At 36.2% G+C, this 23,904-nt stretch overlaps 2 protein-coding genes across 4 annotated transcripts in view; one reads left to right on the plus strand and one right to left on the minus strand.

Moving 5' to 3' along the window:
- Positions 1 to 1,856: 1,856 nt before the first annotated feature.
- camta1b (calmodulin binding transcription activator 1b) overlaps positions 1,857 to 23,904 on the plus strand; it is a 694,205-nt gene continuing 672,157 nt past the window's right edge. For all 3 annotated transcript variants that reach the window (XM_073917049.1, XM_073917050.1, XM_073917054.1), the window contains exon 1: positions 1,857 to 1,940. The gene's annotated coding sequence lies outside the window, so the exon portion shown is untranslated. The remainder of the gene's footprint in view (positions 1,941 to 23,904) is intronic.
- Positions 2,226 to 23,572, minus strand: dnajc11b (DnaJ (Hsp40) homolog, subfamily C, member 11b). The gene is made up of 16 exons (XM_002667046.8): positions 23,482 to 23,572; positions 21,410 to 21,539; positions 18,723 to 18,796; positions 18,521 to 18,622; positions 16,478 to 16,606; positions 16,273 to 16,395; positions 16,124 to 16,197; positions 13,821 to 14,010; positions 12,612 to 12,697; positions 11,007 to 11,123; positions 10,759 to 10,914; positions 10,581 to 10,650; positions 10,412 to 10,469; positions 7,262 to 7,404; positions 7,042 to 7,171; positions 2,226 to 5,837 (listed from the first exon to the last, which is right to left on the minus strand). Exons 1-16 carry the CDS (start codon positions 23,554 to 23,556, stop codon positions 5,812 to 5,814), a joined length of 1,683 nt encoding a protein of 560 aa, XP_002667092.2. The 5' UTR covers positions 23,557 to 23,572; the 3' UTR covers positions 2,226 to 5,811.

Genomic DNA, 23,904 nt, shown 5'->3' on the forward strand with positions numbered 1-23,904 from the left:
TTCATCACTCTAGCTGCGTCCCAAACGGCACACCATACACTATGCACTCATGCACTATGTACTTATGCACTTACACACTCAACGGAATAGTATATGTATGTAGTGTCATCCCAAATGGCACACTAATGTTTTTTTACTAAGAGGAAATTCAAACCGTTTCCCTGATGATGTTTGACGGTTGCCAAATCAGTGAAATAAACAACCAAATTATCAAATAATACCTGCCGTGAGTATAACCGCATTCACCATCGGGAGGCGCTATAATCACTCTCGTAGGAGAGTTTTGCTTTCACAATCCAAAATAAATAAAGTTATTCAACATGTGCGTCCGATAGCTCCGCCCCTTCCGCTACGTAAGCAAACCTGCGGTCGTTGAGTGCATGAAGTGTCCATCATTACACACTTCATTTTAGCGGCTGAATGAGTGCATCATCAGGGTAATTAAAGTGCACTTATTATTTTTTTGATTTTTCAAAAACTTGCACTATTTATACTACAAAATGGCGTAGAATAGTGCATAAGTATGAGATTTGGGATGCAGCTTATGTCTCCTCTCCACCAATCAGCTGGTGTGCAGTCTGGTGCAAAATGGCTGCCGTCGCATCATCCAAGTGGATGCTGCACACTGGTGGTCGATGAGGAGATTCCCCCCCACTGAAAAAGTGTTGCATGCAGAACTGTTGCAAACAATTTATTTGTTGAATTTAAACAAACAAATTAAGTTTAATGATGTTCAACTTAATTTGTTTGTTTAAATTCAACACAAATAAATTGTTTACAACCACTTAACGTAAAAAGATTGAGTAAATCCAAGGAATCATTTCTGAATAATTTTTTTTTCAGTGATATATGTGTAAAATACTTTGAGTGCCCAGAAAAGTGCTATATAAATGTAAGAAATTATTAATTATTATTATCCAAAAATGGAAGTTTATTCACAATTTATTCAGTTGATGCTAGATCAGATACGGTTGCGGTCAGAAGTTAACGAGAATTATTTACATTATTTTTTACATTTCCTATTTATTGTATTTTATTAACGTCTACCTTGACCCCAACCCTAAAACCAACCATCACAGTAATGTAAAAAGACAGTAGTTATACCAAGCATTATTTGTTATTTATTAAATTACCCAATAAAATGTATTTTATTAATGCCTACCCCCACCCCAACTCTAAACTCAACCATCATAGAAATGTAAAGTGTTATTGTTATACAGTGTTACAAAAATGATGCTTTATATTGATGTGCATATCCACAGCTGTATCCTGTCTCTAGACCAGGGGTGCCCAAACTCTGTCCTGGAGGGCCGGTGTCCTGCAAAGTGTAGACACACCTGGGCTAGCTTATCAAGCTCTTCAGCTGCAGTCACATTTGAGTTTGTGTGTGGGAAATTCTGTCATACGGCTCTGCGAAAAGGGGCGGGATTAAACAAGATTATTAGACATAAAAAAGCGAGGTATTGCTCCATGTTTTAAATTTCTGTCTAGAGAGGTCATGTTTTGATCTTCGAATGGTCTCACGCAATCAAGTGATGTGATTTCGCAGGTCAGATTTCTGAAAAACAGTACAAGAATCACATAAAAGAAAACAAACTGATTGTAAGTGTTTAATGTTGACTCACATTGGGTGAGTAGTCCCAAAGTTCCTTTAAGTTGTAGACTCGTCTCACATAATAAGACATACAATTAATAAGCGAGTATGATATATGTATTTACATCTAATTAAATATTTACTACACATTACAATGTTACTTAAAACATGTAACATCGGAAAGTATGATGATATAAAACATTCACAAGTAACCATTCAAAACAATACCGATCGATTTCCCCCCCTGAGGAGTAAGTGGTTTGGTCGGCTTCCTGTGCAGGTATAAACATACTCCACGGTCGACGGTTGCGTTTGCCGTCGTCTACTTCAACACCACAATAAACAGGTATGAAATATAATCTAGTATCTTAGCTAACTTGTTTTAATTTATGTATTATGAATGGTTTGATAACGAGCGAATGAGTAATGTAAATGGATGTCAAAGTCTACACAAGTTATTTCCGCGCCAAAATCCGCTCGCCTCAGTTCATCACTGTGTGAGAACTTGGTTAATTAGATATATTTGCGTTAAAATAGTAGTAAAAACGCGTTAACGAGTAGTTAAAATGGTCTATTCGATAAAATGGTTGTTTAGTTGGCCTACATACATAAAAAGACAACTCAAGATGTGTAGGTTTCTTCACTTTTATTCTTTAAATTGCTCTTCAGGTTGACTACATTACATTTAATACATTTGTACGGCTTTGCATCAGATAGGAATGTAACACTTGTTCCAGAGTTGCAAAATGTGGATTGAACAACCTATTTACATGAACATGAGCTATACTACAAACTTCAGGAGACGTGCAGTACTGGAGAACAAACCAGAGATGTTTAAAGGCCTATTTTTTAAAATCACATCAAAATAATGCCACAGACTGTCAATAGTACATGTATTAGTTCTGTCTCAGGGGAGACTCGGTCTTATTTTACTGCTTTGCAAAAGATCCAGCAGTAGGATGAAAGTTCAGAACAAAATTAATGACTTGTTTTCCCTTATGTCCCAAAATGAAGTCATAACTAGAATGATGGTTACAAATACATCTATGACAGACCTAAAGGTTACTAACAAAACTACACAATGAAAAATAAAGAAAACTAATACCAAAAAAGGGAATGGCACATAAAAAACAAATTACACTTAAAACATGGCTCAGTTGGTTATTGGTAGAAATCAGCAAGATCAAATAGCTTAATCTTTAAATATAAGTGTTCGGAATATATCGCTTTCATACTTACATTTCCAGGTAACCCTCTGATTCAAATAATGATAAGTGCCAAATAAACCTAAATGGCATTATAGTGTTTTAAGAATTAATGCTGACATTTTGAACTAGTAAAACTTTTGCAGCTTTATTTGTGAGAAGTGAATAGAATGAAGGTTGCTATCAAGGCAAACCTCCAGCAAATTAAAATATTTTAAATCTGGAGAAAATACAGTGATATCTGTGATATGGCTTGGCTTCTGACTGAAGGAGGACTTTGGTGAATCTCATGAAAATACTGTGGGTCATACTTTGTATGTTAAATAAAACGCTTTAAGAAGATTTATGGGGAATTTTAACAATTTTTCCAATTCTCAGTGACCAACTTTGATATAAAATACTTTATTATTAATGGTAATTTTAACAAAATAAATGTTATGAAATCTTTTATTTAAATTACTACAGAATATGACATGTTCATGTTACAGTACAATATATTTTGTGTGTTCTGTACTAGGGCTGGGCGATTAATCGAAAAGTAATAAAAATTTCAGAAACTATAATCGGTAAATTTTTTTCAGATCAATTATTTCAATTACTTTCCCTAGCATGTGTGAAGTGTTGTGACGTCGCTCTGTTAAGGTTGATTTATACTTCTTCATCGAACCTTCTGGTTTGGCGTATCCTTTGCACCTCTCAACATATGTAACTACACGTTGCACATTTGCACTACATTGAAGATGAATGGAAGATGCACCAGAGATGCCTTGAGACGTTATATTTTACAATACAATAAAATTATTATTTACATTAAAATGTTAGTTTACAGAAGATTCAAGAAATGCACTGTTTAAAATATTATTTACAGAATATACATCAATTATTTTATTTAGTAGAGATTCTGCTCATTTTCTACTTTTAACATGAAAAACGTTGAAAATAATAAATTTTGTTTCCAAAAGTGCAAGTTATTTGTTTGTGACTTGGTTTCAGGCAATGTGTGTTTTAATTTGTTGTTAATGCTTGTTAATGTTTAATAAATAATCATAGATAGTAGATGGTGTGTGTTTTCTTCAATTATTTTAAAATTAAGTAATGCACTCTTCATTCAAAAATCTTTCACTTGCAATATGTGAGCATATTTACTATATTAGTGAACTATGAGGACAAAAAATTTAATGAATAAAACAATCGTTTATAAATCGTAATGGAGTCAAAATGTTCAATTAATTAAGATTTAGATTTTAGGTCAAATCACCCAGCCCTATTCTGTACACGCAAATTCAATGCATTATGTAAATTATTTAATCATTTTTCATACGTTATTCTTATTCTCTGACAAAATATGAGCAAACAAGCAAACAGTATCATGAACAAACTAGGCTTGTCACGATACTGAAATTTTAAAAACGTCCCTTTCCCGTGAACATTTGAGTGCTGTGGAGCACGTTCTTGAACACCGCTGATTTGCCATCATGTTCACGTGCTCAACAGAAATGACTGTGATAGGCCGTGAAGGTCATCAGTTCACCAAACTCACCGCTGTTTACTGCGTGTAACCACAGATACAGGGATACTGGAGCGTTTCAAAATGCCGTCAATCGGCTGGTTTTGTCTATAAGCTGACATACCAGCGATCCGCTGATGAATCGCGGCTTTAAAACACTCCGGTGTCCAAGTATGTGTGGTTAAACTCAGTAAACAGCGGTGAATTTGGTGAACTGATGACCTTCATGGCCAACCATAGTCATTTCTGTTGAGCACGTGAACACAATGGCAAATCAGTGGTGTTTAAAAACGTGCTCAGCATCGCACAAATCTTAGCAGGATAAAGACGTTTTTAAAATTTCAGCATTGATTGATACTGAATTCCAGTATCGTGACAACCCTAACCCAATTTTTTTTTTATCTGAGATTCACCTAGACAATACAAATATTAACATGACCGCAGCCCAAGTTTCACATCTTTTGAAGGTAAATGAAATCCTATGGTCACAAGAAGACCTAAAAACAGCAGTACTGGAGAAGGTGTGACCAAAAGATTTCCCATTCTTAAGCCCAGTGTACAAACATGCAAAACCATACATGTCATGAAACATTTCAACATCAGAACCTGATGTATTTTTCGGGTCTTCCTTATGGTTTGGACCGCACTTATAAAGTACAGTTTAGTTTCTGGAGCTTTATTCCTGCTGATATTAGATAGTGTAATATAATGTAACACTGATTAAAATCGATGGACGGAGTCGTACAATAATTAACCTCCTCCCACCACCTGAAAACAAACAGCTATCAAAGCCACAACCAGGTTAAGGTGGTTCATCTGGAGCCTCACATATAAAACTCCAGATCTGAAGCCTGGTTCACACTGTGCAATTCCTAAATGATTGTAGCAAGTCAGACTGATTCTCATTTCACACCACATGATCTCAATTGTCGTAATGTCAAACGCTGAAAAACACAGACACATGCAAGAAAACTCACCGGGAGTGTGACGACACTTTACTATCCATAAACAAACTTAAACGGTGTGAAGTTGTCGTGCCAGTTGCATTATCAAATATGGCATTCTTATTGGTTCTTGGTTTGACGTTAAACTCACACTTGCAGTAGTGTCTGTTATTTTATGAATCTGCCAGAACTTCTTTGGAGGGAAGATTTAATCGCACATGCTTTTATGCGACTTTTGGCGAACATGTTAAACCATCAATCAAAGACCACAGAATTTAGCCGAGGATTTCTAGAATCTTTTAGGATTTCCCAAATTTGTCTCAGAGGACCAAATCTGGCTGAAATCGCACAGTGTGAGCAGGGCTTTAAGGAGACATGTTTGACCCATTCATCCAATGTATGTAAAGGGATTTGACATAGACAACACGAAGGTGATACAAGGGTGACTACAGGAAATGAAGAGGAGCAGCCCTTCTGATCACATGATGCCTGACTGTCCCTTTATGTTCCTTTGATGTCCATTGAGTTCATCTGTGCTTTCTTCCAATGTGTGGAAGATCCTTATGTCTCTGAATCAATTCTATGAGCTGAATGAAAAGAGACAGAACAAAAACACCATCTTTGAATGAAAGTGCCACATTTTAGTTAAAATGCAAGTGGATTTGCTTTCATGGCGCATAAAACAGCATCTTGTCAACAATCAAATCAAATTCTTACAGGCTTCAGATACAACTACAGTGTTTTAGAGTCAAAGTAGATGTTTTGAAGACCACTAAAGATCATATACTGCCTTTATGTAAATTGGTTGCGCTTCTGTTATGCAAATAAAAATCAGTGAAATAAAATATCTCCACTTATCATGCAAATTACAAGCAGGTACATTATATCAAGGCTCCTCAAAGTCTGGAGAGAATTCAATCCTGACCCACACAAAACGAAGAGTTTGAACGTTGCGAAGAGTTGAAATGTCTAACGCCACTATGAATATTTAGGCAGCTGATGAAATACAGACAGTGCCTTTTCTCTCAGTAGACTGCTCTTAGTTTTTGTTGTTTTTGGTCTACCTCTGCATGTTGTTCCCTTAAGTGTCACTTGTCATTTTGCATGAGTTTTTTAAAGAGCTCCTATTATACATTATAAGGGTCATATTTTGGTTTTATGAATCTCCAACAACAGGCTGATATGGATGCAAGGTACATATTGTGCTTACAATGTGCATTTATTTTTACCTAATTCTCCCAGCGATTCGGATATGATTCATTCAGCGATTCATTTTTTCCCAAACCCCTCCTTAGCGCGAAGCTAATCTACACTGATTGAACCAATGACAGTCTGTTGCAATTGGTCAACTGCGTTCAGCACAAGACAGAGTGAAATGCCCAACACGACTTATCAAAAATATTGAAGTAGTCCAAGTGCAGAGTGTATGTTTAAGCATACCTGCCAACACTGGGTTTTTCCCAGATACTCTCCCATATTTCAAACCCATATCCTGCATTTCAGACCATCTCCCGCCACCCTCCCATTTTGTTATTTAAAACATTTTTGATTTATATATATATATATATATATATATATATATACATATATATATATATATATATATATATATATATATATATATATATATATATACATATAATGTGCACATTTATTTATGTTTTTTCTGACCTTTGACACTTATGAAAAATCCACACTTGCATTATATTTTACAATAGGTATACTCTTAAAAAAGCAAAATAAGACCAACCTTTTAAAAATAAAAAATTCCCTGTTTTTCAGTATACTCACATTGTTTAGGTATCCTAAGAGGATCTGTGTCTCCGGACAACACTTGGTGCATTGCACCTCTGAACTGGTACAGCAGCTTTAGACTTTTTTCCTCTCCAACGCAAGGATCATAAAACCCTGGCAAGCCAGCCTGATTAACACAAAACAAAACTAATTAATACAAGAATTTAAGCGAGTTACATTGATGTAAAGAACAGGTAGATTTTTTTGCATGTCTAACCTTTGATGCCTCAGTAAGCATGAGTTTAGAATCTTTCACTAAACACTGAAGCGGGACCGTCACATCAATGACCTTCGCTCTTTCACGTTTCTGACTATTGTCTGACACAAATTTACCATACCACGCATTAAGAATGATGAGACCTAGATTAAACACAAAAACAATATTTACAGTGCGATATTCATCCATTCAGGAATGTAAATCAAGATGTATGAACAGGAAGTGTAGCAGGTGGCTGAGGAAAACCAAACAAGCTGTTGTATTTACAGCTATATATCTACATCAGAAACACATGGACAAGAAATTAACAATTTGAGTTCATTCTTTTCAGCAAACATTAGTATTATTCAGAATACCACCATTCACACTTTTTCTAACCAACAATTATACCTTTTTTAATGAATACACAAAACTATTCCCAGTTGAACAAATACAAGATCAGAATTGAGCATTACTTAAAAAAATATTTTATTTAAAAAGATTCTATGCCTTTTCTAGGTCCAGGAGTTTTTTTTATGGCATAGGGGTGTCAAACTCAGTTCCTGGAGGGCCGCAGCCCTACACAGTTTAGTTCCAACCCTGCGTATGAATGGAAGTCTATGGGCTGATAAGTGAAGTGTGACCGCGGCTTTACCTGGAGGTGTAAAACAAGCCTAAAGGACACAATTAGTTTGGTCAGGTGTGTTTAATTTTAGTTAAAGCTAAACTGTGCAGAGATGTGGCCCTCCAGAAACTAATGCTACGTCCGAAATTGCATATTTCCATACTATATAGTATGCAAAAAAAAAACAGTATGTGAAGTAGTATGTCCGATTTCATCGAATTCGAAAAACAGTATGCGAGAAGTACCATGCATGTTACTCTTATCGCGAGAGAATTCCCAACCATCCTGAATTCATGAATGGGAGTGAAGCAACGGAACTGATGTGGGTGGGTCACGTGATTATGCAAAATGGCGCATATAGTATGTTCTATTCATAAAACTCACATTCATACAATATAGAACATACTTTTTTAACGATCGAGTAGTAAATTCTAATTCAAATGTAGTACCTACTGAGTAATGCAGGGTTCATGCATGTTTTACTACAACAATTCCTTGACTTTCCCAGGACTTTCAAGTCAATTTTCATGACTTAATGTTTCATGTAAGGTCCACGTATACATGGTAAATCATACGAAAAACAATCAACCATTTAATTTATTACAGCATATCACAAAACACACAACAATCTCTTTAGTTTCAATATATTTTTAAATCTATGTAAAATAGATGATGCTTACACAGCAATAATTATATGAGACCATGTTTTTGGCCAAGAAAGTAGTAAAAACAACTAACCCCCATTCCAGTATATAGATATTTTTGAAACTAAATTTAGACACTGTTAATAGTTTGTTAAACTGTTAATAGTAGGGAAAACTATTATAGTAAAGTCACGATCACACTGCACTTTGCTCCATAGACATCCATTCACCAGAAACACAAGCGTGTGTGACAAGTTTCGCATTTCACTGCATTCGAAAGTTCAAGCTTGGTGAATTTGTACCTGCGAAATCGCATCACGTGATTGCGTTAGACCATAGTATAGTTTAGTCATTTAAAATATAGAGCAATTGCTACTTTTATTAACGTCTAATCAAATTGTTTAACCCTGCCCCTTTTCGCAGCGCTGTACGACAGAATTAAGCACAAGCTCTAAATGACTGCACCTTCAGCAAACCTCCTAATTCCTGCAGCACGAGGACTTTATGATTGTTTATGAGCGTCAAAAATGGCGGATCTGTTTGGCGTGTCACTGCATATCAAGGGACTAAGGGTGCTTTCACACCTGCCATATTTAGTTCGATTGAATCGCACTAGAGTTCGTTTCCCCTTTTGGTGCAGTTCGTTTGGACAGGTGAGAATGCAGCAATCGTACTCGAGTGCGCACCAAAAGCGGACCAAATAAGCGTACTGAGACCTGCTTGAAGAGATGGTCTTGGTACACTTTCAAACGAACCCTGGAGCGGTTCGTTTGTGGTGAAAATATGATTCGTACTAAAACAGGTCCAACCGCAAAAAGTACTGCGCGTTTTGGACTAATTCAGCTGCCCTAGGCCGATGCGCTGTGCATTATGGGATATGGAGGAAAAATATTTGTTGTCCGTGCTGTACCAACAGAGAGAGAGAGATAAAGGGGAAAATATTACCTGATGGATTGTTGGTAATATTTACGCAAGATGACCATGTCGCAGTTTAGCTAAATTAATTTATGTCTCCTCCTGAAGTGACGAGTGATGCATTAAACACTGTTTTCCAGCCGCGGCCACGCTTAATTTTCGTAATGTATAGTTTGTCTAAGGCAGGGATACAATCAGCCAGCGCAGTCATCCCTCCAGAGTAAAAGGTTTTGTTTACCTGCGGGAGTTTACTGGCATTTTCCCGCATGTGAATTCTGACCAATCAAAAGGCAGTTTAGGAAATATGTTTAACAACATCTGGCCAATGAGAGATGTGGATTTTGTCAGATGACTGCATTTTGGTTCGTTTCAACTGGTTCGGACCAAAGCCAGCAGTGTGTTGTGAAAACGACCCAAAGACGGCAGAAAATGCAACAATGTATCATTTATTGCCCTTGGTCTGGACCAAATGAAGCAAACTACAGATGTGAAAGCACCCTAAAACGATATAACTAATGAAATCTCCACTGTGCTGAGCGAGAGAGCTTCTTACTGAATAGCGCATCATCGATGACGAAAGCGTGCTCAGGCCCAAATGTAATGTGAGTGTGGGCCGTCGGGGGAGACAGGAGGGGCGACAAGCATGCTTCGGCCCGGTTCAAAGCAACTGTACATAGTGTGAGTACAGCCTAAATGTAATTCCCATGACTTTTCCAAAACATTTCTAGGCCAGAAAAATGCCATGTCAAAATTTTTGACTTTTCTAGGTTTTCCAAGAAAGTATGAGCTCTGGTTGTAATCGATTTTAGACGCAGCTGAGTTTGACATCTGTGGCATACACTGTGCACATAGGATATATAACTTTAGGATTGATTTAGTTCGTTTTTTTTTTTTAAATGAATGCAATAATTATCATTGGTAATTGCCTGTATATCACATGTTCACAGAGCTTTACTTGCATCTATTTAAATGTTTAAAAAAACAAACCCATTTTAGATTCCTCGGCATCAATGATTCTCTTCACCGACTCCTGCATCAACAAAACCTGAAAACCAAAGAAACAATAACACGAAAACCTACACATCTGCCCTGATAAATGATTGTTTGTGTTTGCAAGAGGGAGAATTTGTTTTGTCTATGCATTTATTTTACTTACAGCAGATTCAGCCTCTTGCTTCCTGCGAGCAATTTCTGAAGCAGAATCTTCCTTCTGTTTCTCCAACTCCCTGTAAACAACCACACAGTCAGCGCCCTTCATCAGAGAATCCAAGGTAAAGACAGGGGTTTCAGGAAAATGGGCGGTTTCAGGGCAGTAATTACGGATAATAACTCACTGTTCCTTATGGGCTTGTACATAAGGCATGATAATAAGCTTCTGGACAGCTAAGTAGATGGCCAGCGGGCCCACAGTGGCATAAAACACAGCGCTGGGTAAAATCTGGTCGGTCAGGTGAATAGGGAAGAGGTATGTTTGACTGGCTCTGTTTAACCTGTAGAGAGAATGAAAAATGGCGATCAGAAATGGACCACCCATGAGCAGCTTGTTGTTCTGCTGAGCTGTGCTGCTTTTTGCGGTGCTAACCTAATTTTGAGGGAAACTCCTTGGGGGACACCGATGCTGACGGTTGCAGCTAGAACACTGTGGCGACTTATCTTGCGCTCAGCACCATATTCAACCACAGTGCCAAAGAAGCCTGTCCTGTAGAACACAAGTCAATGAATCAGAATAGATGTACAGGGTATCCACAGGGTCTTAAAGTGTGTTAAATCTCTAAATCAAATGTTTAGGGTTTAAAAAGTCTCAAAACTACACAAATATTGTGTTGTATGTCTTAAATCTTTTTTTTAATAGGTCTTAATTTTGTTCATGTATAGCTACCCAAGCTGGCCTTCAACACCCATTCAATCACCAACAATCCCAATCTCAATTTACGCCAGTATAAATCTAAAATTTCACACACGATAGTCTTAAAAAGTGTTTAATTAAACCCTCATGAATTAAGCTATGACTGAGGAGTACAGTGAATGTTCAAAATTTATTGTGTTATAAATGTTCTTTTAAGCTTCCTAAAGACCAGTTTTGAGCCCAGTACTACATTTTTAATTACTACACATTACAGTTAAAACACTTTAGGATGATAATATAATAGTTATTAAATAGTAGTAATATTTATAGCTTCTCAATGTTTTAATTACATATATATATACACATATACATATATACACACACACACACACACACACACACACACACATGCATACATACATACATACATACATACATACATACATACAGTTGAAGTCAGAATTATTAGCCCCCCCTGAATTATTAGACCCCCTTTTTATTTTTTTTCCTCAATTTTTTTTCAACATATTTCTAAATATAATCGTTTTAATAACTCATTTCTCATAACAGATTTATTTTTATCTTTGTCATGATCACAATAATATTTGACTAGATATTTTTCAAGACACTTCTATACAGCTTAAAGTGAAATTTAAAGACTTAACTAGGTTAATTAGGTTAACTAGGCAGGTAAGGGTAATTAGGCAAGTTTTTGTATAATGATGGTTTGTTCTGTAGACTATCGAAAAAAATAACTTAAAGGGGCTAATAATTTTGACCTTATAATGGTGTTTAAAAAAATTAAAAAACAGCTTTTATTGTAGCAAAAATAAAACAAATAAGACTTTCTCCAGAAGAAAAAATATTATCAGACATACTGTAAAAATTTCCTTCCTCTGTTAAACATCATTTGGGAAATATTTAAAAAAGAAAAAAATTCAAAGGGGGCCAATATTTCTGACTTTAACTTTGTATATATATGCACACACGCGTGCATATCAAACATTTGATCAGGGTTACCAAAAGATATCTTAAGCACCAAATCAGGACATTAGAATTATTTCTTTTGAATTGCTATTCTTATTTGACAATACACACTGGAGAAATGCTGATTAAAAATCAGATTTGCCGCACAGGAATAACTTAATTTATTTTTAGGAATAACTAATTATTTTTAAATTGTAAAACCATTTTCAGAAATGTATTGTTTTTACCGTATTGTTGCCCTGTTGATGAGCATAAGTGACTTCATTAAAAAACATTTTACAAATTTTACAGATATCACACTTTTAAATGTTAATCCAGATTGCCGATGCCATAGTTAAAAAAAGAGACACATACTTGATGGAACCTTTGACCTTGGTCTGGTCTTCATCCTGGAATTTGTACTGATAGCTCATCATTAGATAAGAATGAGGAACGCCCAGCTGAGAAACAGGAATACAGACAGATGCATTACATTCTTAATATGCTAACTGCGTTTTCAGTTTAACAAACTACCATCATCGGTGATTGCATTTACATGGACATCAATAATCAATGATTTGCCTTAATCTGAATAAAATTAATCAACAATATGATTAAGGTGTTTACATGAGTTGCTTTTTAAATGTTCCTTTCAAGTTCTTGTTTTACATGCTAAAGTACATAGTCCGATTAACGTCATTACGTCACTATTCAATGGTAGTTTCTTCTGGCGATTCATGCAACAACAGTTCATGTTCATCATGCCACCATATGTAATTTTGGGGGCTTTGTTTTTAATTTTGAGACAAGTTCAACTGCAGTTAGATTCTCACACAGATGACAGCGGATGCAAATTCTCAAGCAATAGGCCACCTCTGCCATTTCATACACCAACTCTTCTTTCATGACCTCATAACATAATCGGAGGTACTGGATGAGAGTTCGCAGCATAAGTGAATTCTCAGCATAAGTCATTGTTTCCCACTCGCACCAAAAATGTTCTCTCTTGTTCAAAGCCTTTCTCATTTGTTTGTCGTCAAACGCTTGACAACTGCCGTGTGTGCGCCCTGTCGCATTATGTAGCAAAAAGTACTACAAAATGGTAATAATTTGATTAAGGTGTTTACATCTCTGTACCGCACTTCAATAATGTGACTAAAATAGGAATAGTCCACATGTCTTAATTCCATTTCTGTTTAGTTCAATTATATAGTCACAGCAAGGGAATCAAAAATCAATGTTTACATGGTGAACTTTTAATCATTGTATTATCTTAATTGTATTAAAATTGGATTATTGGGTCGGTGCCAATAGCCTAGTGGTTAAGTGTGCTGAAATATAGCACCATGGTGTTCACGACGACCCGAGTCCGATTCCCAGCTCAAGGTCCTTTGCCGACCCTTCACCTTTCTCTGCTCCCAACTATTTCCTGTCAATTCTCTGCACAACTATCCATTAAAGGTTAAAAAAATCTAAAAAATAATTATATATATATATATATATATATATATATATATATATATATATATATATATAAAATTGGATTATTAGTGTTCATGTAAATGTACTCTGTGTGAGCTTCACCTGCAAGGCCAATGTAAAGTGGCTTGTTTTGGTGTCTCTGACGATGCTGGTGGTCATGGCAGACTGGCTTCCCCAGCGCCACTGCAGGTAGCCCATAGTGTTCTGGTCCAGGTGACGAGCCATCATTGTACTGGCACTGGGTCGAATGCCACGCGAGGAGAACTGCAATCCCCATTGGGCAGTCACAAAGCTGCAAAACATAGTTGTAGAGTATTTTGAGATTTACATGAAAGAGAAACCCAAATCTCTTCATGTAGGACCTAAATCTGATTCCTGAGGAATTCAGTCACAGAAGAAGGCTGACGAGCTTGACTTATTTTGAAAATTGGACAAAATAAGATTGGAAAAATGTTGCCTGGTCTGATGAGTCTCGATTTCTGCTGCCACATTCGGATGGTAGGGTCAGAATTTGGCATCAACAACATGAAAGCATGGATCCCTTCTGGTGGTGGTATAATGGTGTGGGGGATATTTTCCTGGCACACTTTGGGACCATTAGTGCCAATTGAGCATTGTGTCAAAGCCACAGCTTACCTGAGTATTGTTGTTGACCATGTCCATCCCTTTTTGACCACAGTGTACCCATCTTCTGGGCCCGGTTTTTCAAAAGGCTTAATCCAAATAAAATTGATCCAGATTTAGTAATCTTTTTTTTTTTTTTTTGCAATCCGTGGTCACATAATTCAGCTTACTTTTTGAGCCAGTTTTTCCAAAGTAACATCGAATTGTATCAATCTGATCTGCATAGGAACTGTAAAGAGCGTCAAGTAGAATAGCCAGTGTGGGGTCAATATAACTTCATTTTTATTTGAAATGAAAAAGAAAAAAACTAATAACAAGAAAACCCCCCACCCCATCCTCTTCCAGCAGTCCACTCATCTGAGACCTACAACACAAACACTGTACGTTGAGGATATTTATAAAAAGTTTAAAATATAGATGCATTGAATTAAAAAAAAAAAGTAAAAAAATCCACAATAATTTCAGACTTCCTCATCTGATGTGGTTAGACCAGCTTGTCTGAGCGTAGCCTTTAGGAGGCATATCTCTAGTCTGGCCTTGGTTTGCTGCAGTTTGGTCAGAGTCAGTTGTTCCTCTGCCAGACAAGGCTGTGCTTCTGCCCTTTCAGTCTCTTTTTGCAATTGTTGAAAGTGATTTCAAAAATCAGTCATTGCCATTCCTTGCATTTTTTTGGTTATTCTGTAATCATTGCATGCATCACTAATAAATATTCTAAAAACAAAAATATTTTCCATTGTGATGAATATATCAATTAGTGACAATAAAATGTATTGCTTTTGGTCAGTTTTCACAGCTGTTTGAGGGAATATTTTATACAGGTCAAACTTTTTCTACTTTGCTCTAGGCGTATACTGAAAGGCTGAATACGTAAAAGCCTACCTAATCACTGTAGCCTGACTGATGAACGAATACAATTAAAACCTTATGATTAAATAGGATATCTTGTAAGATACGGCATGATCCAAATGTAGTATTGTTTTATACATTTTTAAAGTTTTCATTACATTTTGGGAATGAAATCCATGCTGAATCCACCCTTCTGATGGGATCAGTTTAATCCAGATTTTTTGGATCAAGGTCATCCAAATCCTACAAAAAAGGTCTGAAAAACCCAAACTAAAGGTTTGAATCAAACCAAGATTGGATTACGAGATCTAATCCAATTATGTCATCCATTTTCTTTTTTGAAAAGTCCATTTTCAAGTTTTGATCTAATCCGTTTTCCGAAATTCTAGTGGATTACTTTTGAAAAACCAGGCCCTGGTGGCTACTTCCAGCAGGATAACGTGCCATGTCATAAAGCACGAATCATCTCAGACTGGTTTCTTAAACATGACAATGAGTTCACTGTAGTCAAATGGCCTCCAGTCACCAGATCTCAATCCAATAGAGCACCATTGGCGTGTGGTGAAACGGGAGATTGGACAAATCTGTAGCAACTGCGTGATGCTATCATGTCAATATGGACCAAAATCTTAGAGGAATATTTCCAGTACCTTGTTGAATCTATACCAGGATTAAGGTAGTTCTAAAGGCATAAAGGGGGTCCAACCTTATACTAGTAAGGTGTACCTAATAAAGTAGCCAGTGGGTGTATAATGTCAATATAAAAGAAAACACACAAGTGTTTTAAATACCCATCGATTTCATGCTACTGCGGTCAAAAACTAATTGCAGTACGTAGTCTAGCTATATACTAAAGTCACTATAACCGTCACAGCGACACCCAGTGTACACAAAATGAAATAACATTGACAAAATCAGATTATGTGATTACCTACCAGCGTGCAGTAACATTCCTGAATACTTTCATCCCAAATAAAGGGCCTCTAACATCCCCTGCACCGAACTCCATCTAAAGACAAAAGCAGGCTAGGGCATTAGAACCAGATCGCCAAACGTACTGGAGGTGTGTTGATATGAGTCTCACCTCTCCCCAACCCCTTGCTGAGGTCACACGCCGAACACAAAGGTTTATATTTCCTCCACCATTGCCATTATGTGTTGACAAGGATCCAGAAAGGACAGCAGTATCTGAAGTGGTCAGCGGCGCCTGCCAAACATAAACATTGGTAATTAAAATGAAGTTCAAGATTAATTATACTATCATGAAATTGTCAGTTGTCCATAATGACCTCAATGGATTGGGAAATGTGCATCCTGTTAATCTCAATATGGGGAAAACCGCCTCCGGGAACTTCCTCAAAGTCCTCCTCGTATCGGTCAAAGAGGTCTGTCGCATCTATGCCAACGCTTATTGTCCCCTAAAAGATAAAATTATTAAATATTTCAATTTTTTTGGGGAGAATTGTGCAAGTAACAAACCTAATAAATGGTGCAAATAAACAACCTAAAAAACAATTAAATAACATAATAATTTATATTTAACTGCAAATCACAGTGATTGCTATTTTTCCTAAAATATGGACTTACAATAGAAAGCTTTTAACATAAATGAGACTGTAATGTGCAGTTCATATAAATGTCAGCTATAGGCCCATCAGAAACTTGCTCAGCTCCGACAAACATTCCCCACCACCCCATTTGATATATAAAATAACTATTCATATTTCTAAAGGTGCTGTTGACGTGAAATTTTCACCGGATGTTAATAACAACCAAAGAAATACAAATATAAAAAGGTAACTAAGCTTTGACTAAATTTAGCCTTTTTTGGTGGTGGCAGCTTAAAAACAACTCTTAAATGGAGGATGAAGTCACATGCATTGCCATTGTCACATGACTTCAACAAAGTGTAAAAACTTTTTTCTGTGGGTCTCGTCTATCAAATCTGATCTTTGTTTTGTATTTTATATTGGATTCAAGTCAGGTGACTGGCTGGGCCATTCCAGAGCTTGATTGTCTTTCTCTGAAAGCATTTAAGAGTTTCCTTGGCTGTGTTTTGGATCATTGTCTTGCTGAAATGTCCACTCTGGTTTCATCTTCATCCTCCTGCTAATGTAGATGTTGGACTGAAGCAGCTGATATTAATTTACAATGACAAAGAGCAGAGGGTTGCTGAAGAACTACTGAGAGATTTCAGCTGCTGTCTGGGCTTTCACTTCCTTTTTACACCTCCCTTTCTTCATGTGTTTAACACTTTTTCCTAGCATCATTTTATTTTATTACGCATAACTTAACTTGGAAACTAATTAGATTTGTTTGTTCATTTATGGATATCTTTGGTTGTTACCAACATTCTGGTTTTTCAGTATTTATAAAATGTGGTAAACTTGATTTTTTTTCTTTTGCCATGACATAGCCACAGAAGCTGAAATGGCAATAAAATTAAAACTCTCTCTCTCTCTCTCATCTATTGTAAATATTACTCAAGTATGAGTTAAAAGACCTTTTATAAGTACTCAAGAGTAGTGAGTTTTGAGTATTACACTGAGAAAGGTTGATGCGTTTACACGCAATTTGTGCAGGGATGTGTAAACGTAACATTCTGTAGTGCTTTTATTGGTTATTTAAGGCCATTTGACGATTTCAAACGTCTGCTATCTTCTCATCAGGGACATGCATTGCAGTCTAAACAGTCTCTGGGTCATTGTGTTAAAGATTTTGAACATCTTTTTGGACACTTTTAATACTTTCAAATTGATTTGCTGCATTTACAAAGTGCCCATGTCTTGAGGTTGTTCAGTATGGTGCAATTTACCTTCTATGTGCGATTTGATTGGGTGGAAGTAACATGACCAATTTGTCTACTTCAGCCAATCCCCATTGACAAGACAGAAATAAAGTAGTGACTGCAGGTTGAAGGAAAGTAGTGGAGTAAAGGTACTGATACAGCGCTAAAATGTACTCAAGGAAAAGTATGCATTTTTAAAACTACTCAGTAAATAACAATACCTGAGAAAAAACTACTCAATTACAGTTGTTTGAGTATTTGTAATTTGTTACTTTACACCACTGATAATAATACGCAAACTGGCAATGCACTTAAAAAGATAAATCAAGAACAAAAGCTGATCTCCTGAACAATCAACCTCAACAATTATGCACTGATTTGGCTGTTATTATCTGTCCTCTAATGTTAGAAGCAAACTAGCATACTGAAACTTTAAAATGACATAGGCTGGAACATAACAAAACCAGGAGGTTGAACAAAATAATAAAAAAAACAAACAGTTTTTTCATTATCTTTCGCTGTCATTCAGCTCTGGAATGTCCACCTTAGGGTTTGTTCTCTGCTGGAGTCTCCTCTCATCTCTTTCCCTCTGCAAACGTTCATATTCCTCCCTGATCTCTGCGGGGGTTCGCTTTCTCTCCACCACCTAAAGATACAAGGGATATGCAGACGTGTCATTCATATTAGATGCACCACCACAACACACAGCAGCGCAAACATTGATGATGCAGAGAAACAATACTGACCTCCCAACCTTCCACCTCCAGGCCTTTCTTCCCAAATATGTCATATATGGCTCGGGATTGAGGGTCACTGAGAACTGTTCACAGGTCAAGTAAAAATTAATTACTGTCAGTTATTTTTCTAGAGACATATTGTACATTCTTACTGTCTAGTGTATGACATTAAAACCACTAATTTGAGTTTCAACATTGTGCATGAAGCATCTTTTGTTGCATGCTTTATCTTCATCTGTGTGCACTTATTCTTTATTTTAACATGTTTTTTTTAATATTTAAATTACAAAATAGCAGAAAAAAAAGTGCAAATATACAATTTCGGTTCTATGATTATCCACTGATTATTTAGTTTTGCACAATTTACAAATGTGACCAGTATACTGTATTTTACTGTATTATTTATCACAACTTTTTAGCAGTCTATTAAATTAATACTTTAAAAGTATTCTTCTTAAATACATTTCATGTGGGTTTTACATGTGGAACAATGTAAATTTATTTAAAGGGCACATAGTTTACCCCTTTTTCAAGATTTAATATTAATACTGTGGTTCTTCTGAGTGTGCCAGTTTAGGTTCAGTTCAAAACTCAGTTCAGATTTTTTTATTATAGTGTGTTAAAAAAAAAAGTGTTATTTTGGGGGCATGTACACAGATCATTGTTTTAGGGGTGTGCTGCTTCACATGAAAATTAGTTTCGACTTCCCGCCCAACGTAACAAGGGGCGGAGCCAAGAGCTCCCACGCTCTGTGTTTGGCAACGAACAGGCAGACAGAGAGAAGCAACATGAGTAAGAGGATCAGCATTCAGCTGTACATGTACGACTCGGACACAGACCAAGCAGAGTACACAGTCATTTGTTTCCTTGTATAGTTTTACAACCAACTGTTAGTTTAAAGTTTCGAGCTTGTACACCGAGACTAATAACCACGCACACTGAATTAACTTTGTCTAAGGCACCGGATGCGCCACTCAGAGCCGCGACACGGCACACCAGACACGCACATTTGGATGTTATTTAAAATAAAACTATTCAGATGGAGCTCAGTGGCGCGGCAGAAACATGAAGTGTCCCGAATCGTGGCTGGGCGCCGCGGACAGCCGCCGACTTGAAGCATCGTTGTGTGTACCCTGATAAAAATCTATGTTTAGAATTCTAAAATGCATGGTGATGCGTGGCACGACGCTCAGCAGAGCGGCGCTTCTGGTGTGCGACCTGCAGGCATGTTCGTTATTTTATTTCCAATCGAGAGACGCGCAAGTGAGGCAACGCGCTTGCTCTTTCCAGATGCACCTAGTTAAGATCACAGGGAGCTTCTGTGACTGCAAGAAATGCAAAGGGCTGAAGTTTAAGGTAGACGCAATGAAAGGTACACGTTTGCAAACCCACCTAAAGTTACAAACAATTCTGATTAGAGCGATCATGTTGTGAATGTTGATCTTGTGTTGAGCCCACTGAGCCTTGCATCTAAAAATACAAGAAGGATGTTCCTTTAGTGACATCGTTTTGACTCACACACTGAAAATGGCGGACGTGAAACAACAAACTGAGCAAAAGGTGATGCGCACCTGTCAATCAATATTGGTGGGCGGGGGGACCGCACTCCTACATCAAGTTGCGGTCAATCTAAAAACTGCTCCAATTGGTCCACCGGTTTTATGTTGTTGAATTGGGAAAAAAAAAAAAAAAAGGACAGTGTGTGTTTATATCACCCCAATATGATGGTCTATACACTATACTTACACACATATCTGTCCAAACACCTTGGAAAGTAGATTTTTCACTATAGGTGCCCTTTAACACTGCAAAGTTATGCAGTTTTATTTTTGTATCATGTACCATATACTGTATGTTCTACCTTTTTACATTTTGGCTCTAGGAAACTTTTAGTTTGTGATGAAATATACTATAAATACAAAAAGCTACTCTAACGGTGATTTTAGAAATGTAAGTGTTAAGTGTTGTTATCGTTAGTTAAATTAAACTAATGATGACCACTTTTGTAGAGCATTTATTAAACTACAGTTGAAGTCAGAATTATTAGCTCTCCCGAATTATTATCCCCCTGTATATTTCTCCCCAATTTTTGTTTAACGAATTGACGGTTTTTTAACTTGTTTCTAAACATGAAAGTTTTAATAATTTATTTCTAATAACCGATTTATTTTATCGTTGCCATGATGACAGTGAATAATATTTGACTAGATATTTTTCAAGACATTTCTATGCAGCTTAAAGTGACATTTAAAGGCTTAACTAGGTTAATTAAGTTAACTAGGCAGGTTAGGGTAATTAGGCAAGTCATTGTATAACGATGGTTTGTTCTGTAAACTATTGAAAAAGATTTTAACTAATAATTTTGACCTTAAAATGGTGTTTAAAAATTTTAAAACAGCTTTTATTCTAGCCGAAATAAAATAATTAAGACTTTCTCCAGAAGAAAAAAAAATATTAAATATCATTTGGGAAATATTGAAAAAAGAAATATAAAAAGAGGGGGGGGGGGGGGGGGGCTAATAACTCTGACTTCAACTGTATATTGCATCACCAAAACTTATTGAGCTCATGTCATGTGTTGTGAGATAAGTTAATATATTGATTATTGTAACTGGGATAAACACAGAACTTAATGTTTGGATGAACTATTCATCTAATATATAATAGAAACCTGTGGAGAGTTATGTAATATTTACCTTCATATGCCTGGTGTACATATGTGAAGAGTTGCTCTGCCTGCCTCTTTAGTTCTGGGTCTCTGTGCTTGTCAGGGTGGTAAAGCATACAAAGACGCCTGTACGAAGACTTTAACTCTTCTTGAGTAGCCTAGGGAATGTACAATATAGACAAGAGACATATGACACAAAGGATCATTATTCAGTGTTGCCCACTATTTCCAATGAAAAATAGCTAAAGTCTGGCTGAAAAGTAGCTAAATGTTGCCAGATGACGCCACACACTAATTTGCATACCAGTGATGTCATTAATAAGTATCTGACAAGCTTAAGCCCATCATGTCTCACTTATTTTGGCAATGCAGTTATTATAATTTGCTTTGGAAAGACTTTTCTTTTTTTTTTTTAGTAATTGAGAATGTTGATAGACTTTTCCTTACTATCGGAAAATGTTTTGTTTGGTTTTGTTAATCATAAAACAGAAGCTAAACATGACAAGATAAGAAGGTTAAAAATATATATTTTCTTTTTAACAACATTTTATATACATAAATGATAATTTTCAAACCAAAAACCTTTTTTTTTTATATATTTTGCTTACTGAAACGCAGCATTTCCTTGAAACTGTTTGTAACACTTTTACAAAAAAGGGTTTTAAAACAACTGAAATTTTTTAAATTATATAATCTTTTTCTTGTGTGATGTGTATATACCCCTTTAGTTTGTTTTTGTGTTTCTTTTTCCAAAATGTTTTTATAATAAACTGCGATTTGTATATTCTAATTTTTTACATAATTTAAAAGCCTGTTATGTCTCTACTCTCTGAGGCGCCATGTATTATATTATTACAATATTATTATATTACTTTGCATGGTGACGTCATTGCGTAATCGCAACTCAAAACTACATCTTTACGTAGTATACAAAATAATTAATGTTTTCTCAAAATGACTGGCCATCTCAGAAAAAAAAAAAACTTGATTTGAAATATGTCCATTTAGATTTTAATGAAAAATGTAGTTGACTATTTGTAAAAGTAATACAATATTTTTTTAAATTTTTAAATATAACACTGATAATAGACAGGTGCATTCTTTTAAACAAACTTGTGTCTTACTCTTTTTAACGTGTAAAATTAACACATTTGTGAAAGTGACAACAAATATAGCACTAATGGAGTTTATTGCTACCTAAATTACCAACAATTATACATGTTAACAAATATCAGTAAATTAACAGTTATGAAAAACAATCTGAGCTAGCAATTTACTCTACTGAGTGAAGCCTGCAGCCACTGCTCTTTTCAGTCACTTTTTAAAAATTGCTAAAAGTAGCCAAATGAATGTTAAAAATTGCTAAATTTGTTGCTATAGGTGCCTTTTGAAAAAAAAAGTTGCTATGGTTGTATGAAAAGTTGCTAAACCTAGCAACAAAATTGCTAAGTTGTCATTTTTAAAATGTACATATTTAAATTAATTGGCTTAGCCACACATTAACAAAAGATTTTGGTTGGCTATCCTGCTCGGGTAAGACTGCAACTTGGCGCGTTTTTTTTTGTTTTGTTTGTTTGTTTTCATATTCCGCCGGTAACATAATTTCCGTTACATTCACGTCGAGTTAGTTTCAATGAATTAATAAATGTACTTGTGAAAATCGGTCGAGGACACGCGATTTGGAGTTTACGTGACGGTAAGTAGGCCTATATTATTAAGAAATTATACATGGTATGAAGAATTGAGGAATAGTATAGCTTTTTCAAGCGTATAGTAAATAGGCGACTCTGAGGTAACGTTAAGCCGACATTGACGTGGGTACATTCAAAATATTAATAAACATCACATCGAATGCAAATATATCGATAATATGACCGCAAACGACTACTACTAACAAGCTGTCAAAGCATGAATCGTTGGATTATAATAAATGCAATCCCAATGCAACCGGCACATTATAGTAGGCGATGACAGCTGTATGCACATCTCTTAGGACAGTGTCACCTAAATAAAAACACTGCAATCCATTCTTCATTTCTTGCAAACCTCGCACATTTAAACGAATTCCGCCTCTATTTAGAAACATATCCACCTTCTTACCTCTCTTCTGACATTAAGCAGAGAATAATAGTCTTCGTTATCTACTTCCAATTCATTTTCCAAGGCAGCCGCCATGTTCCCCAGTATTCCTAAAGCCTCCCACCAATCCCTACTACGGCGAGGGTCTGTTCTCATGAATATTAATTACGCAACGTGACGTTTGGCAAACAGGGCAAACTGATTTGTTGGAAGACTGACGCTGGAAAGTAGGCGTTTGTCAACTGGCGAACCCTGTTTAAACCAAAGCTTGACTTCTGAATATGATTTATTTTACGTGAATAGACGCCTCGGCGAAACAAAAAAACGTCAGCATGACAAAATAAATATTAATAAGGTGAGTCTTCGCCATAGTAAACCCGCATATTCTCCTACGGCTGAGGCTCATGGTTTGTTTGTTCTCCTGCCACCGTGTGTTATGGAGAA

This window comes from Danio rerio, chromosome 11 (assembly GCF_049306965.1).
Source record: "Danio rerio strain Tuebingen ecotype United States chromosome 11, GRCz12tu, whole genome shotgun sequence".
Classification (NCBI taxonomy): Eukaryota; Metazoa; Chordata; class Actinopteri; order Cypriniformes; family Danionidae; genus Danio; species Danio rerio.

Coding starts and splice junctions, on each gene's coding strand:
- dnajc11b (XM_002667046.8), bottom strand. CDS start 23,556: ATGGCGGCTGCCTTGGAAAATGAATTGGAAGTAGATAACGAAGACTAT. Junction 21,540..23,481: donor TGCTTAATGTCAGAAGAGAG/GTAAGAAGGTGG, acceptor TACATTCCCTAG/GCTACTCAAGAAGAGTTAAA. Junction 11,124..12,611: donor AAGGTCAAAGGTTCCATCAA/GTATGTGTCTCT, acceptor TGTGTTCTACAG/GACAGGCTTCTTTGGCACTG.